Genomic DNA, 17,769 nt, shown 5'->3' on the forward strand with positions numbered 1-17,769 from the left:
GCGTTTTTAGTCATTTTCATGGATCCATATGAACGGGAATCGTTTTGACAATGTTGTCATCATTTTTAATACATCGTTGTCGTGTAAATGTACCCTAAAATATAAATATTAGATGAGAAACTTCAACTTTCAAAGTTTAAGTACTAAAATTACTAAAACTTGAACTGAAATAAAAAATTTAAGCTATGCAGAAATATAAAGAAAAGAATAAAACTGACAAAAGCACATAAAATTACTAAAACTAAAATTAAAAAGAAAAAAAAAAAGCTAATTCAAAATGTTAATAAAGACTATAATAGTAAAATAACACTGCATGACACTGAAAGAAAATAGAAACAACTAGTTTATTATTTACTCTTAAACATGATGGAAAATTAGAAAACACATAATACTTTTGAACATTTTTTCCCTCCATAACATCAATAACAAACAACGGGTAGTTCACCCATTCTTCATTTGAGTCCTGACCCCCAGGCAAACAAACCATTTAACCTGAAATCACCTTTGGAATTTGATATTTGACATTTTTATGCATTTTATAATATTCTGATTGATTTTTAATCTATGTCTGATTCTGCTTTCACATCACAAATATGTAGAAACCTGCGAAATGAATCAACATATAGTATATTTGATGTTTTTTCCCCCCAAATGGGACGTTTCTGCATTCAGAAATACACAAAGATGACCGAAACAAAGCTTGACATAAGGCACACACCTACATCACCACAACATGAATGTGAATACCCTGCTGTGAGCTGTGAGAATATGAGTCAATCAGTAATAATGATAATGCATGACAACCATATAACAGATACTGTTACTGTGTAGTGCTGATACAAGTGATGCACTTTGCATATGCGATCACAACCTAGCTTTATTTGCAAGCTGCACAACCTGTTTTTCTTCTGAATGTGCTACAAACACTTTGCTAATAATTACAGCATTGGTAATGGTTAGAGAAAACAGGAAGTGATGTCAGATGGACGGTTTTGGCCAGTTATATGGCACTGAGTGATACGATACTGTTGTTGACTGCAGCACAAATTTCATTCAAAAATCAAGTTAAAGGGCATATAATATTCAAATTTCTGAAGTCACGTCACTTGACTGAGCTGGTGATGAACGCAAAACATCCTGAGACACTTCTGATCTTTCCTGGGATACATAAAAATCATAACACATTATGCTCCTGAATCCATCTAACGACACAAACGGCAAGTAATCAATACTTCAGAATCACACCGACAACAAACAGTGCCATTGATGCCGCAAGTCCATGTGCAATCTATAAAGCAGAGCGAAAACATCAGAACATGGCTATTGGACAAACCACATACAGTGAAGCGTACTTTACAGCAGTTAGTTGCAGTGCACTCACTCACATTCAGTTCTACACTAAGCATTTACCCAGCTAACAGGGAATGTTCTCTCAAAGTTACAAACTGACGTTCTTACAGTAACTTTAATTGAATGTTCGTTCAAAGTTATCTGGTTTTTAATAACGTTCTCAAAATGTTAGCACAAAAACATTACTTCGTTCATGAAATGTTTTTAAAACATGTTCGTCTAATATTTTTAAATGTTACTAGTTTCAGAGACAATTTAAAAGTAATTTTCGCAAAATTGAATGTTCCCTTGCATAACCATGATAAGATGATTTTCTGGACGTTTTAAACGTTCTGAGCGAGAACATTCAGAAATGTTTTCATAACTTAATGGCAACGTTAGCAAAACACTCATAGAACATATTTTTGTTAGCTGGGTATAATGATGCTCGGACCATCTCGCCACACTTATGGCTTCTAATAAAAGAATAGTTTACAAAAAAAATGAAACGAAAAAGGTCTCATCATTTACGCACTCTCATGTTGTTTCAAAACTCTATAACAGGAACACAATAGAAGAGATTTTGAAAAATGCCTGTTTTTTGATGAAAGTTGAAGTTTAATGAAAGTAAATGGGGTCCAAAAGTTACACCATGCCTACACCAGACGTGACCATCGACGCATCAGCTAAAAGCCAGCTTGGATTACGTCAGAAATAGAAAGGGGAATCCATTTACTGTCGGGAATTTATTGTCGCGTCACCAGGGTTGCCATGTTTTCACAACAAAACTCGCCCAAACTAGCCCAATCGCATTTCAGGAGGGTCCCACGGTAAAATTTGCGTTTTTTTGGCGGGACTCCCCTGGTAAAATTCGCATTCCAGGGGCTAAATATCACGTTATTTTGGGTCAAGTCAGCCCGCGGACATGAAAAACAAGCCGCGGCAACAGTGTAAAAGTAGCCCAATTCCGCGGGAAAACCGCGAACTTGGCAACGCGTGGCGCCGCATCCAATGTAGACAATATCACTGATTATAATGGGACACGCCGCTGTTAATGGGGTCCATTGTATGGAGAAAAAAATATAATAATAATTTTCAAAGATTTTTCATATTTTGTGTTCTGCAGAATAAAGAAAGTCATACCGATTTGGAACGACAAACTGCGAGAAAATTATGACTGAAATTTCATTTTTGGTTGAAAGTTGAAGTTCAATGAAAGTTAATGGGGTCCAAAAGTTACACCATGTCTAAACCGCAACAGCTAAAATCCGTCTACACTGAACGCGACAAACCGACCGTTGCAAAGCACTTAGACTACGTCAGAAATAGAATGGGGAATCCATTTACTGTTGGAAATTTGTTGTGTCGTGCCGCGCCGAATCCAATGTAGACAATATCACTGATTATAATGGCTTTTATTGTCTTTTGACGCGTTACGTCACGCCGTCCGCGTCCGGTGTAGACACTGTGCTAACGGGGTCCATTGTATGGAGAAAAAAATAATTTTCAAAGATTATTCAGATTTTGTGTTCTGCAAAATAAAGAAAGTCATACCGGTTTGAAACGACAAACTGCGAGTAAATTATGACCGAAATTTCATTTTTGGTTGAACTACACGTTTAAGTCTAAAATGTTGGCTCCCAGCTCATGCGTAGATGCCATGAAAGAGAAAAACCGCTCAGGTTGACGTGAAATGTAGCAGCTGAGATTTTAAAAACAATCAGCGGTCTGTCATTCATTTTCAATATGCTAGCAGGCACACAATCACACCCAATGCACAGTTATTGCTTAAAAGCAGGGCATGGATATCTGACGTGTACAATTTGATAAAACAAAACAAAACAAAACAAAAAAAGACACATTTTTGTGTGTGTAAATCTTTAAAAGAATCACCAACTTCTACTGGTGAGATTATGAATGCAAAACAAACATCAAGTGTTTCATTTCAACAGACATAAGAGCAGCAAAGCAAGCATGTACATTACACCCACATACCTTATTTGAACATGCCCACACTGAATGACAAATGTTAAAGTCTCCATAGAGTGACAATTAAATCTGAATTATTCACATGTGCCTCTTTTGTCTGTACATTTACTTACAAATACGATATATCAAATTAGGACCCTGCGAGCAGCTTTGGTTCTACTCAGAACTCCTCTGTATATACTCTCGGCTTCTTATAGTTAAATCTTTTAAAAGACGATATCAATGTAAACCTTAATCCTGAGTGCCAAAGCTGCTGTACTTTAGCACAAGACATCTGTAAGGAGCTGATCTTTATATTACAAATAATACATAAGCTCAAGCGGTCTCTCCCTTTTAATTCCTCTGGGTCTGAAAGTGGCCCTGTAAGTGGCAAAGGCACTGGACAGATGAGGACAGCCATTCTTTTCGGGCTAATTTAGTGTTCCCTCTATCTGATTGGCAGCATCATGTGACCACCGCAACATGCTGTTCCTCAGTGGTCCCTGCAGCTTCTGCGTCCGCCCTCAGCCCTCAGGGGAGCGGGGTGCCGAGGGCTGCAGGGGACGGGTTTGCGTGTGGGGGGGCCATCAGCCCTGGAGCTCGTCAAAGCAACCATCACACACTCGGACGGGCTTCTTGGAGGAGGGGGTCAGGGCGCTGCGGGCAGAGCATTCTGCACAGAAGATGTTGCCGCAGTGTCGACAGTGGTGCTGGGGGAATAAAGAGAGAGGTCATGATTCAGGTCAGGTGGTTAAGTTGGGTTAAAGTGACACTGATAAATGGAATAGAATGGAATAGAAGTGAAAAAAGTTAGATGCTGTGATTGTTAGGGATGGGTAAGAACTGATTTGATTCAACAGATTTTATGATCATTTGATTTGGATACTGATTCATTTAGAGATATTTCAGTTATTCAGATATTTCTTTCTGATGCAAGTAACTTTTATTAGCATCTTGGGGTTACGATTCATATATTTATACTGTATGGAAATACCAAACCGTGATTTTTTTTTTTTTTTTTTAAATGCACAATTTTTTTAGTAAAATGTAAAATATTTTATTAATTAAGAAGACATGGCACATCTGCAGGACGGGAGGCACACTACAAATAATACTTGAAAAAAATTATGATTTTATATTATGTAAAGCATTATTTGTAGCGCACCTCCCGTCCTGCAGGTCAGCCGTTTGTGTGAATAAATAATAACAATTTTGCTATTATTATTATTACTATTATTATTATTCCATGCATCCACCGTAAAAAGGCATGGATTAAAATAATGATGATGGATTTTAAGAATTGATATCAGGTAACAATAAATGGCATAAATCAGTGGACCCACATTTTCCCAATGGTCATTGAGCCACGACCCAAATCTGACCAAATTCATAAAAAATGTATATGTATGTATATATGTGTGTGTGTATTACATATTTATTACATATTATATATATATATATATATAAAAAAAATATTATATTATAATTATATATTTAAATATAATGCTTTTAAAAAAAGGACGTATGACGTAGGTGTAGCGTAAGTTTAGATGAATGCGGAAGGATGCAGAGGATAGAGCAAAACAAAATGGCAGTCACAAATTAGAAGTCTAAAACAAGAAGTTTTAAAGACAAAAAATCAGAGGATTTCGATATAAGAGAAGAGGAGCTACATCATACGTCGGGTCAGAGGTCATCCTTCCACCGGAACTCGACTTTCTCTCGTGAACGCGCGTATGGACGTTGCCGGAAGTCAGTGATTATGGTTTATAAAGTTTTAAATATAGATATTTTTCTTATAAAAAGCCCATCGCTTTACTTCAGAAAGCATTTATCAACCCACTGAAGTTGTATGGATTACTTTTATGATGGATAGATGCGCTTTTTGGAGCTTCAAAAACTCTGGCATTATTCAATATCATTACAAAGCTCGGTAGAGCCAGGATATTGTTTGATATAACTCTGATTGTGTTCGGCTGAAACAAGAAAGTCATATACACCTAGTATGGATGATTTTTGAGTCAACTATTCCTTTAAACTACGTCTGACAGAAGAGTAAACAGCTTTCACGCACGTCTTTCAAAATAAAAGCCTGGCACTAGAAAAACATTTAGAAATACGTTTTTTTGTTGTTGTTGTTTTTCTTTGACTACACACTCTGTGACCCACTTTTGGGTCATGACCCTCCAGTTGAGAAACACCAGGGATTGATCATTAACACTATATTGATCTCATTCTATGATCCACTGGAGCGGCAGCTTCATCAAACAGTAATGTGAGTATGTGTCAATGTGTGATGCAGACCTTTCTGACAGTGACAGAGAAGCCTTTCCCACAAGACATACAGTTCTGCACCTCGTGATCTTCCGCCCACTTCCGTGTGAGGGACTGCGACTGTTTTATCTGTAACAGGAAAAAGGTCACATAAGACTAAATAATAAAGTTTCCATAGCCAGAGATCCAGAACAACATTGTAAGGTCAGTAAATTTAATTTATCTAGTATTGGGTCAGACCTGTAAAGACTGGTTTTCACGGCCAAGTTCCTGCATGGCGGCAGTGGTGTCGTCCAGCTTCCTGCGCATCTCCACCATCTTAGCCTGAAGCTTCTCAATCTCACCCTCACCCTGGACACACCTGGAACAGGAGCGACAGCATGAGCGAAAATATGAAAAAATATGAATGGACTTAATGGTTACTGTCACTTTGTTTATTTAGGCCTAAAAAATGTCTAGAGCCATCAAACCTTTCCAGCAGTGCACGTCTCTCATCCTGGTTGTTCTGGACAGTGGCTTCCAGCACGGCAATCTCCCCTCTCAGCTCATCCGTCTGTTTCTCCAGCTCACCCACCCGCCTCTGGCTGCTCTGCCACTCCCGCTTCAGCGTGGCCACATTCTCATTTAGTGCCGTCACCTGCATGGACATCTTCACCTCAGCCTCTTCCCTCTGCTTCTCCACCTCCTCTTTAGCCTTCACTTCTGATGCCTGAAGAGGAAGAGAATAAAACTTTTCTGTGGAAAATTTAGAAAGCAATTTTGCTAAATAAGTCAGCAGTAGAGGTTACTTGCAAATTATTAATAAAAATAATAAACAATAATATTAGGGCTGCCCCCTAATAGTCAACTAAAAGAGGCTTAGTCGACCAAGATTTTATTAGTTGGTTAGTCGCAGAAAAACTTCACAGGAAGTGGCGTGAGGGACAGAACGTTAACGGTTAACGGTGGGTCCTTGTGGTAGTTACAGCATGTCGGGCAGGAAATCCAAACATTCACCTGTCATCCATCGACCTCAAATATGGCTTATCATTTGAAACATGTAAGTAGTAGCAGCTTTACATGACTGCTCGCTCTTAACGTTAACCTAGACTAATGTGCGCTATTATATATCCAAGTGTTCATGCAGAGTGTGGAAGCTGAAGTATAGCTCGCTTACTGCAAGACATGGAGGCGCCGTCGCGATCACTGCATTTTTTCAACTTAAAATACTCCGTCATTTTTTGTCATATAGATAAGAGTAATACATCATTCCGAACTGTAAAGGGTCTACTTTTATTTGTGTACACCCATATTACAACAAAACATTGTGCATTTGTAAAAAAAGAAAAAAAGAAAACAAACAGGATGAGCTTTCTGCCGTTTCTCGGTCTCCCTGAACAGCAGCGCGTCACATAAATGAATCGAAACTCAGCGTATACTTGCCTCACAGACATATAGAAAGTTTGAAACGTCTACTTTTAAACGAACCAATCTGAATGGAAAACAAATACTCTTATTATGTAATCCATATGAAGGTGCATTTCTCTCTATAGGCGTGTTACTGCGGAAAACGCTAGTTTATTAATAAACAATTAAAATGTTATTTTATAGTAATAAACTTATATAAAATTTACAATTTTTCCCGACATTCAAAATCATTACTTTTGCCAGAGCTTTGCGGTAAGCTTTATGTGTGCGCTTGAGCGCGAGGCATATATTCTGACCCCCAGTATATTTAAGTAATTAAATTAATATAAATGTGTGCTTAGTCGATTAATGGCTTAAATGAATGACTACTAGTCGACTAGAAAAATCTTTAGCCAGGGGCAGCCCTGAACAATATTAATGATAATTATTGTTAATAATTAATTATAAAGAAATAAAAAAATGCAATTTTGTTAAATAAGTCAGCAATAGAGATTAATTGCAAATCAATAATAATAATAATAATAATAATAATAATAAATATTAATATTAACAACAATATAAATATAATATAAATAAAATATAATATATAATGTTGATATTATCAGTACCAGTTGCTGCTGTAGTTTGTCTGTCTCAGCTTTGAGCAGTTGCTGTTTTTGTTTGATTGAGTCTCTGGTCTTCTGATGCTCTCTCTGCTCCTGTTCCAGAGATGCCTGAGCTGCTTCCACTTTACCCTGCAGCTCCACCTTCTGCTGGATCAACAGCTGCTTCGCCGCCTGGAGCTCCTTCAGCTCCTGTGACATACAAACCATTATGCCAGTTATAAACATATAGTGGAATTTGAATCAGTCTGTTGTCATCGTTTTGGTTACAAGCCCAGATCTTCAAACCACGTGACATAATGCATAAGAATCCAAAAGTAATCAAAAAACTTAGCAATGAAATATAGACAATGATACTGTATGTCATTTTAAGGTGCATCTTTGTTCATATTTCACGGCCTGATCCAGTGGTGGTCCATTGGTGGTCTTGGACTTTTTACTCGCATCTATCAGCATAAATATACTAGCATTCAAAAGTATGGGAAAAGCAAGGACATTGATGCTGATAATTCAGCTTTGCCATCACAGGGATAAATTACATTTTAAAATATATATAAAAAACAAACAAAAAAAAAACAAACAGGTATTTTAACTAATAATATTTCACAATATTACTGTTTTACTGTATTTTTGATCAAAGAAATGTAGCCTTGGTGAGCATAAGAGACTTCTTTCAAATACTTTTTAAAAAACCTTAGCTTTGAACGCTAGTGTAGTCACACACACAAAGGCAAAGTATCTCACCATTCCAGATGCCATTATAGAAGTACCCATGTATTCAGTAACCCGAAAATGTCTAAAAATAGGTTTCTGAAATAGAGTAATTTTGACTGGACATTTAATCTCGACATCCGTATGAGGGAGCGATCTGTGTGGAATAAAGCAGCTTTTTTTTAGTTTACTGATATGATTCATTCATAGTTCAAATGTTCCCTGCTGGTGGAATGACCTAACTCATCGCAAGCAGCTGAGTCTTTAGCCATTTTCAAGAAACCGATAAAGACGCATCTTTTCGTCAACACTTGACCCATTAATACTAATACTTACTATTCTATTTTTATTCTATTACTTTTTTTTATTAAAAAACAAAACAAAAAACAAACAAACCTTGATATGTGTACTGTGCTAGATTAACTGGGTCTTGTCACAGCACTTGCATATTGTTGTCCTATTGTTGATTTGATTGCTTCTATTGTTCGCATTTGGATAAAAGCGTCTGCTAAATGATTAAATGTAAATACTTTTGAGAAAAAAAAAAAACAATTAGCAATTAACTAATAATAATAGTAACTTTTTTTTACAATGGAAAAGTGCACCATTAAACAACAGATTTTAAAGTTGCTTTAATTAAAAAATGTGTATATAAAGTGGTTTGGGTTCAGAGGTCAACAGACTGACCTTCTCATTCTTCTCGGCCAGAGCTTTGAGATCAGCAGACAATTTGTTTTTGTCCTTCTCCAGAGCGCTTTGGCATTCTCTCAGCTCCTCACATTGAGCTTTCTCTTTCTTCAGCTGCTCCTCAGTTTGTTCCTGCAAAAGACACAAAGACACACAGTCAGCTGAACAAACTGACATTTCCATAAACATTCTGAAATAACATTCTCCATATCTGTGTTGATAAGCAAATTAAAATTATGACTATTCCTGGTTAGAACAGAAGGTAGTATTGTAGTTTCACTGAGTCTGGAACAGAACAGATTATCGCCACAATCAAGGCCGGTGGCATTTATTTTTGTGACTTTCACGCCACAGAAAAACCAGTGGTTTAAGGCCTTTGCCTGAGGGCACAACGGTCATATCTCAAAAATTTGCAGCATATTTTGTTACCTGTTGTTTTTGGAGTTTCTGTAGAGCCTCCACCTGCTGATTGATCTTCTCATCTCTCTTGCCAAGGTCTTTCTCCAGCGTTGTGCGGCCAGTCTTCAGCTCCTGGATCTGGGTTTCGTGAGCACTAAGCTGGTTCCTGTTGGCCACCAGGTCTTCCTGAGCTAGAACCAGCTTCTCCTCACACACCTACATGGCAAATAATAGATAATCAGGTACAGCACATAATGATTTATTAAGATGTGCTTGTACTTTATAAAACAGACCTTGAGGTCCTGGCGTACAGCAGAGAGCTCTGACTCTTTGCCGTAGTAATCAGACTGAATGGCGGCGAGACTCTCTTTGGTGCTGTCAGTGGTCTTCTTTAGCTCTGCACAGCGATTCTTTTCAGAGGATAAATCTTTAGACAGTGCCGTCAACTGCTCCGTCAGCTTGGCCTCCTCTTCGGCCTGAAACACAATTCAATTTAATTTTATGAAGAAGTATTTCAGTCACAACGTCCAACAACACGTTAGATTTAAAATTCTGCCATCATTTACTCACCCTCATGTTCTTCTGAACCCATATGTCTTTCTTTCTTCTGCAAAACTCAAAAGAAGATATTTTGAAGAATGTTGGTAACCAGTTTTGGTTCCTATTGACTTCCATTGTATAGACAAAACATCAATGGAAACAGAAACGGTTTGGTTCCCAACATTCTTCAAAATATCTTCAGTCGTGTTTGACAGAAGAAAAAGTTATACAGATTTGGAACGACATGAGGTTGAGAAAATAATGGGAGAATTTTCACTTTTGGGTGGACTATCCTTTAAGAACAGGAAATGAAACAGTCGATTTGGGTGTGTTAAGTGTACATTTATGTGCATTTTATGGCACGTTAGTACGTAAGAAGACTGCACATGCCTTTTTAGCGAGGGAAGCCTGCAACTCAGACACTTGTGCATTAAGTTTCTTCACTTCCTGGCTGAAGGACCCCTGCGTAGTCTTCAGCTCTGCCTGTAGCTGCTGCGCACTCTTTTCTTTTTCTTTCAGTGTATCTTGAGATTGTTTTAGCTGAGCGTTCAGTAAAGTCAGCTGAGATTGAAGACCCTTTTCAGCCTAAAAAAAAAAAAAAAAAAATCAACATAATTGTGAAATATCATGATTTATCGAACATTAATGCTTCCTTGAAACTTAACTGGAGTTATATTTCACAATCTTACCTCTATAGATTTCTCGAGCTGACCTTTAACATGGCTAAGCTCTTTAGAAGTGGTCTCTGTGTTTTTCTGAAGTTCTTGCTGTGCTTTCTGATAAATCTTCTCCTAAAAATGAGAGAAAAGTTGATATTTAAACTTCTTTTTGTGAAATATTTTGCTTGAAAACTGTTCTTGTGCTTTATTACTTTAAAATCAATGCCAAATGGATTGAGATTTGTTATACAATGCCATGACTTTCATTTATTTTTATACATACACAACTTTTTGAGGCCAGACTCTGTCATGTGACCCACCTTCTCTTCCAAAGTGGCCTTGCTGCTCTTCTTTTCTTTCTCCAGTTGAGTCTGGCTCTCTTTCAGGGCTTTAGAAGCTTTGCTCAAAGCCTCTTTTACCGTTACCATTTCTTTAGTCAGAGCTTCCTTCTCCTCCTGAGCTTTCTGGAGATCTGCGCTCAGACCCTGAACTTTCTTGTCGAGCTCCGCCTGGTGCTTCTGACCCTCCTGAGACAGTTTATCCAGGCTGACCTGCAGGGTTCCACGCTCTTGCTCTGCCTTCTCCAACTGTTGTCTTGTTTCGGAGAGGGCTGAGGTTTTCTTCTTCAACTCCTCTTGCTGAGTGGCGGCTCTGAGAGGAAAGGGAAGATAGACAAGTCACGTCTGTGATCTATACTCATCATATTAAAGGTCTGGGGTTGGTACGTTTTTTAAATGTTTTTGAAAGAAGTCTCTTATGATAACCAAGGCTACATTTATTTAATCAAAAGTACAGTAACATTTTGAAATATTAGTGCAATTTAATGTAACTGTAATAAATTACATTTTAGAATAAAATGCTGAATTTTCAGCAGCCATTACTCCAGACTTCAATGTCACATGATCCTTCAGAAATCATTCTAATATGCTAATTTTGGTGCTCAAGAAACATTTTTTTCTTATTGTCAATGTTGAAAACAGTTGTGCTGCTTAATATTTTTTGGGAAACCATGATACATTTGTTTCAGGATTTTTGTTCAAAATAACAGCATTTATTTGAAATTAAAATATTCTGTAACATTATAAATGTCTTTACTGCCACTTTTGATCAATTTAATGCATCTTAAAAACTGTAATCTCAAACTGTATGCATGTACGCACATTTGATATGCCCTACTCTAATTTTCAGTTTCACGAGGAAATACACCAACATAGGAACAAAAACTGAGCTCAAAATATTTCACATTGCACATTTTCCAATATAAAGTACCTACCCTTGTTTTTCAGAGTCTAAAAGACGGTTCAGCTCCTTCGTCTTCATCTCCAGCTCACTAATCTGCTTCTTCAACGTCTGCTGCTCCTTTTGAGCTTGTTCCTTTCCAGAGCGAAGCTCAGTTAACTCAACCTCAGCTTTCTGTATCAGACAAAAACACACAGAAAACACATCAGATCACAGATATTTCATATATATATATATATAGCAACAATACATATTAACAAATTCAATTAATACAATGGCATGTAGCTTTCAAGTATTTCCCAATCAAGTAAACATTCCAAATAATTATTAATGAGTAAATAGAGAATAGCAAACAGCAAAGAAATAAATCAAGACCAATTTCTTGTCAATATTGTTTTCTGACTATAGACATTTGACATCTCTAATATACACAACAGACATGAAACATTTCTAAAATGAAGTCATGGTGACGAAGCAGAAATGTGCTGCAGTGACGCTGACCTTGGTCTGGGTCTCCAGTGTCTCTATCCTATGCTCTGCAGTCAGCAGTTTGTCTCTGCTGTCTTTCAGAGCGGTCTCCAACTGAGAGCACTGCTCCTGCTTTTCCTGCAGCCTGCGGCCCTGCTCCTCCAGCTGAGCCTGCACTTTACTCAACTCCTGCGTAAACACACACAAAAACACTTCTATGAACTTACAACACTCGTGACACTCTTGTGTTGGACTAATTCAAATATAGGTTAGGTTCAAATGGTGTCAAAGCAATAGTACATACTTGTTGCTTGTCTTGCAGTGCATTCTGGGCAGTCTCTAGGTGGTTCTCTAAGTCGGCTCGCTGGGCATTTTTTGCTGCTTCGGCAGACAATAGCATCTCTGTCTTGGCTTTCAGCTAAGAAAAAAAATCATGAGTGTTATTTTTAATATTTTTAGTTCTATTTACCTTTAATTTATTTTATTCAAGTTTAAGTTTTAGTAATTTTAGTACTTCACTTCTTAAGTTAAGTTTGTCATCTTTTTAGATTTTACTTTATTTCGCTTTTAGTTAACAATAACAACATTGAACAGAAATGCACATTTTTCATGTTTGCATGAATAATTCATTTAAATAATTATCTACAAACACAACAAGTACCTGTGTGTCTAGCTGGGCAATCTTCTCTTTGCTCTCTGTGAGCTGAGTGTTAAGTTCAGAGATGGTGGTCTCTAGGCCCTGGCAGCGGTCTTGCGCTGAACGCAGCTGGATCTTCTGCTCCTGTACCTGCTCATGAAGGTTGTCCTGAGCCTGTTTGTGGCTCTCTGACTGGTTCTTGAGCTTGTCAGTAAGTTGTGTAATCTGAATTAACACATGGGTGGAAAACTAGAGTCAGATTCTGCCCTGTTCTAAGAGTTGGATTGTGTAGTCATACTAGTGCAGTGTCCAGTACTTGTTCCTGTAGCGAGTGATTTTTCTCTTGTAGTTGGTTCAGCACAGCTGCCTCTCCTTCACCGGCCTGGATCTTAGCACACAGATCCTCTCTCTCTGCCTCCAGCTGGCTCACACTGTCCTTACTCTTCTGCAGCAGAGCTTCAAGATTCTGGATCTTCTGGTCCTTGTCCCCGATCTGACGCAACACCTGCTCCAGGTCGTTCTGCATGGGAAGGTCAAAGAAACATGTATGTATCATGGTTTCAAAAAAAAAAATTAACTTTGATAATAATACAAAATGTTTCTGGAGCAGCGAATTATCATATTAGAATGATTTCTGAAGGATCATGTGACACTAAAGACTGGAGTAATGATGCTGAAAATTCAGTTTTACCATTACAGGAATAAATTACATTTAGACAAGTTATTTTAAATTGTAAGAATATTTCACAATATTACATTTTTTTCTGATCAAATAAATGAAGCCTTAGTGAGCATAAGAGACTTTCAAAAACAATAAAAAATATCTTACTGACCACAAACTTTTGATTTTTCCAAGATAGATAGATAGATAGATAAACACTTTTTTTTAAAGATGGCATGTATTGTAAAAATGGGTCATCCTTAATGTTGAGCCCTGTCCGTGACAATATATAGCAATATCCTGACATATGTCTAAACATTTTTTCATGCACGGTACAGCAAATATTGTTTTTTTTTTTTCTAGAAAAATCCATTCATAGGACTCTTAATGAGACACCACAGTTATGTTTACCTGTGCTTCTCTAAGTTTGCCATTAGTGCTCTGTTGAAGTGTTTGTAGCTCTTGGTGTTGCTGTTTGGATTTGTCCAGCTGATGTTGCAGGTCAGTAGACTTGGTAGAGGTCTCCTTTAACTACACAAACATGGTCACAGATATATACAGTCATACTGAGAGAGACACATGCAGTGGTTAAGAGTGAAAACAAGACACTCAAGCCCACCATAGTAGTAATTATTCTGTCTGGCTTGTGCACATAAATACACACATTATTAATTAAGAAGCTGACTAAACTAATAATTACTCTTAGTGTGCACTTCTAGCTTGTATGTCCATTCCTGTAAAAACTTCTGTCTTTACCTCTTCCTCCAGGCGGGACAGTTTAAGCTGCAGGTCTGTCACCTGCTGTTCCCGATCTTTGAGTTTCTCTCCCGACAGTTGTCTTTGCTCTTTCAGCCGGCCCTGCAGCTCCCCCAACTGACGCTCAGCTTCCAGCAGCTTGGCATGCAGCTGAAGAGGATGAAAGTATGAGAGCCTGATTATGACGATATAGCTTGATATTAATGTAGGCTGCTACTGTACACGCATAGTACGTAATGGATGCATGGGACTGATTTTGGATAAACGGACTTGATTTTAATTTTACCTTGATCTTATACTGATTCTGAATGGATTTGATTTTGATTCTGGATGAATCTGATTATGATTGTAAATTAAAAAAAAAAAATAGAATTACATGCATGAATGAATGGGTTTAATTCTGAACTAAAGGATGGATCGATTTTATTCTGAACCAAAAGACGTATGGATTTGATTCTGAACTAAAGAATAGATGGAACTGATTCTGGATAGTTGGATAATTTTTTATTCTAACAGGACTGATGGTTTTTATAGAATTGTGCATCTTTCTGACCTGGCTGATCTCACTTTGCTGCTGCAGGCCCTGGTTTTCTTTATCCTCTCTCTGCTGTTGGAGTTGTTTCCTCTCCGCCTTCAACACCTGGTGGTTCTTCTCCAGCTCACCGAGTTCCCGCTTGAGTCGTGCAACCTCCTCCCCGCGTTCGGTCGATTCAGTCTGGGCCCGACTCAGAGCTGCCTCCCCTGATGATACCCGTGCTTGGCTCTCCTGGAGCTCCAGGTCTTTCTGGTGCAAACTAGCCTGAAGACTCTTCTTAGAGCCCTGTTCCTGACCAAGACGCTCCTCAAGTTCCTGATTCTCCTTTTCCTTACGAGATAATTTCTCTGACAAAAGCTGAGGAGTGGCAGAAAGATTAGACACTTATTGCGTAAAAAGACAACTCATTCACACAACATTTATTGTCTTATTATGACAACCTATACAAATGCAGTAAAATAAGCATTCATCAGACCAGTCTTTGAATACTGTACAGAACATCAACATTCAATAAGATGCCGAACAACAGTGTTGCGGTATGCTGCTGACAAAATGTCTGAGAATTCTGGGATATCTCTGAGACCTCTTTTATGAGTTTTATGAGGGCAGGGCTGGGTAATTGTGCTCTGACCTTTACTTGTGACAGCTATAAAAAGGGCAAGGAGGATAAGGGCATAGTGACTAACACAATGGTGACACGAAGATGATAAATACATCATATCCTGAGCTTTGCGTCAGTTCATAATATCAAGGTTGAGAGCAGCTGAATACCCTTTCTCTTTTCTTCCAACATCTTTGTAAGCTAGAGCAAAGGGCTGCAGTCTCATTTGGTCATGTGTTGCTGTTAACAGTGTCTTCTGGCATTATCCCATTTTCTATTTAGTCCTCCGAGTGTTTTTTTTTTTTGTGGTGTAACGGTACACAGAAGTTATGGTTCGGTACAATTCACAGTTTGGTACAATAGGAAAAATGGTCACACTTTAGTTTTAGGGTCCAATTCTCACTATTATCTAACTATTAACTTCTGCCTCAAACCCTGAATTACTGCTTATTAGTTAGTAAGGTTAGTAAGTTAGTAAGGTTGTTAAGTTTAGGTATTGGGTAGGATTAAGGGATGTAGAATATGGTCATGCAGAATAATGCATTAATATGTGCTTTATAAGTACTAATAAACAGCCAATATACATGCTAATAAGCAACTAGTTAATGAGAATTGGACCCTAAACTAAAGTGTTACCAGAAAAAGCAACAAATCCAAAATGCTAGGTTTCTTTTCATTTATTTTGAATAGACAGTAGTGTAAACTGCAGTTTGTTCCACCTAGTGGCATTTAGTCCCCCTGAGGTAGTTGGTACAGTACAGCCTCCTATAGTGTATTAATGACTAAGCAGTAAACAAAATGCACTCTCGCATATGTCTTTTTTTTAATAGCCTTTAATACTGCATACAAGACTGGCAGGGTAGAGAAGAAATTGTTGAAATTAGTCATTATTTTTGTTTTGTTTTTGCACACAAAAAGTATTCTTGTCACTTCATAACATTAAGGTTGAACCACTGTAGAGTAGCTCTCTTTCCTGTTGTGGCGGTTAGCAAACAGTGTTGCATTACCACGTGCGCCCCCTTCTGGAGTGTGGATCGCCTGTGACTGACTGTATTCGTTGACTAACTGCATGAACCGAACCGTGACATCCATACCGTACCGTAAAGTTCAGGATGAATACATGTACCGTTACACCCCTAATATATATATATTCTGTAAAAATGGTTCACTGTTCATGATGCCCAATGCATTAACTAATGTTAACAAATTAAACCTCATTATAAAGTGTTACCAATACATAAAGTTGAAACAAGTGAGTAGCAAGTTTAAGTTCTCCCTCTCTTATTACTGTCCTTGAAAGTATCTTCCCTTTGAACTTGAAATTATCGTTTATATTTATCCCGCAGGGCGTTTCACAGGGATGTTTCTATTAACGACCCCTTAATCGCCCCTATTTCACTTCCCATCAGTACCATGGTCCACATTTTTCAGAAGTCAGCAAGCCTTTGGACTCTGATCTCCTAATCCCGTCCTGACAACTTGAACAATGGACTAGAGAGCTGTGAGTCATTACCTGTGGCCATATATCGTTTTGACCGTCAAAACAGGCACGAGACGAATCCTCCCCTGCTGCTTTAATTACACAGCATCTGTGATGCGTATGTCAACACTCTTTAATGGCCAATCAAATAACACGGTGTGCTGACAGGTAAATGGGGCCACTTTGGACTGGATACACAGGGCCAGCACCCCGAGCAGCTTCCTGAGAAATGTGTGAAGCCATTTCCTGAAAGCCAACTGGTAGTGCTTGTAAACAGAGGTACAGTAAACTTAAATTTGGAAGTGGGTGGAGAGGTTGGCAGGTCTTAACATTGTCGGCATTGGCGGGTGTTCTGTGAAGCCATTAAAGTAGGCCATTAAAATATACAGCTGGATTTGCTGTGAGCATAGAGCACATTCCTCATTGCTTAGGGTGGTCCAGTGACTCAAGACACAACATATCTGCATCTGTTTGTGTATGTGAGTGTTACCTGGGTCTGCTGCTGGAAGTTGTTCAGGTCGCTCTGTAATTGGTGGATCTGTTGGGTGTAGACCGCTGTTTCCTGAGGACCCTTCTCCAGTTCCGCCTTCAACTGAGCAATCGTCATCTACAAACAAGCACACCAATGTGAGACCGCCACAGAAAACAATTATATTCAGTGTATGCCCTGTAATTTATTTCAAGCAAACAAAATAGAAGCTGTGAGGGTTAGAAGTGCAGTCTGTTATGGTGCGTTGAAGAAATGTATCACAGTTTCCACAAAATTATTAAGCAGCACAACATTGATAATAGGAAGAAATGTTTCTTGAGAACCAG

General features: G+C 38.2%; 1 protein-coding gene across 1 annotated transcript in view; it reads right to left on the reverse strand.

The window, feature by feature from the left end:
- Window positions 1–325: 325 nt before the first annotated feature.
- eea1 (early endosome antigen 1) overlaps window positions 326–17,769 on the reverse strand; it is a 31,659-nt gene continuing 14,215 nt past the window's right edge. The window contains exons 10-29 of the mRNA XM_051870427.1: window positions 17,444–17,560; window positions 14,891–15,229; window positions 14,338–14,487; window positions 13,993–14,112; window positions 13,237–13,440; window positions 12,945–13,145; window positions 12,588–12,701; window positions 12,317–12,472; window positions 11,850–11,989; window positions 10,897–11,227; window positions 10,607–10,708; window positions 10,308–10,502; window positions 9,671–9,853; window positions 9,408–9,593; window positions 8,979–9,110; window positions 7,587–7,772; window positions 6,042–6,280; window positions 5,812–5,932; window positions 5,602–5,700; window positions 326–4,007 (exon numbers count right to left, since the gene is read on the reverse strand). Coding sequence (XP_051726387.1) covers window positions 3,885–4,007; window positions 5,602–5,700; window positions 5,812–5,932; window positions 6,042–6,280; window positions 7,587–7,772; window positions 8,979–9,110; window positions 9,408–9,593; window positions 9,671–9,853; window positions 10,308–10,502; window positions 10,607–10,708; window positions 10,897–11,227; window positions 11,850–11,989; window positions 12,317–12,472; window positions 12,588–12,701; window positions 12,945–13,145; window positions 13,237–13,440; window positions 13,993–14,112; window positions 14,338–14,487; window positions 14,891–15,229; window positions 17,444–17,560 — 3,438 coding nt within the window. The 3' untranslated portion in view covers window positions 326–3,884. The remainder of the gene's footprint in view (window positions 4,008–5,601; window positions 5,701–5,811; window positions 5,933–6,041; window positions 6,281–7,586; window positions 7,773–8,978; window positions 9,111–9,407; window positions 9,594–9,670; window positions 9,854–10,307; window positions 10,503–10,606; window positions 10,709–10,896; window positions 11,228–11,849; window positions 11,990–12,316; window positions 12,473–12,587; window positions 12,702–12,944; window positions 13,146–13,236; window positions 13,441–13,992; window positions 14,113–14,337; window positions 14,488–14,890; window positions 15,230–17,443; window positions 17,561–17,769) is intronic.

This window comes from Ctenopharyngodon idella, chromosome 18 (genome assembly GCF_019924925.1).
Source record: "Ctenopharyngodon idella isolate HZGC_01 chromosome 18, HZGC01, whole genome shotgun sequence".
In the NCBI taxonomy this organism is placed as follows: Eukaryota; Metazoa; Chordata; class Actinopteri; order Cypriniformes; family Xenocyprididae; genus Ctenopharyngodon; species Ctenopharyngodon idella.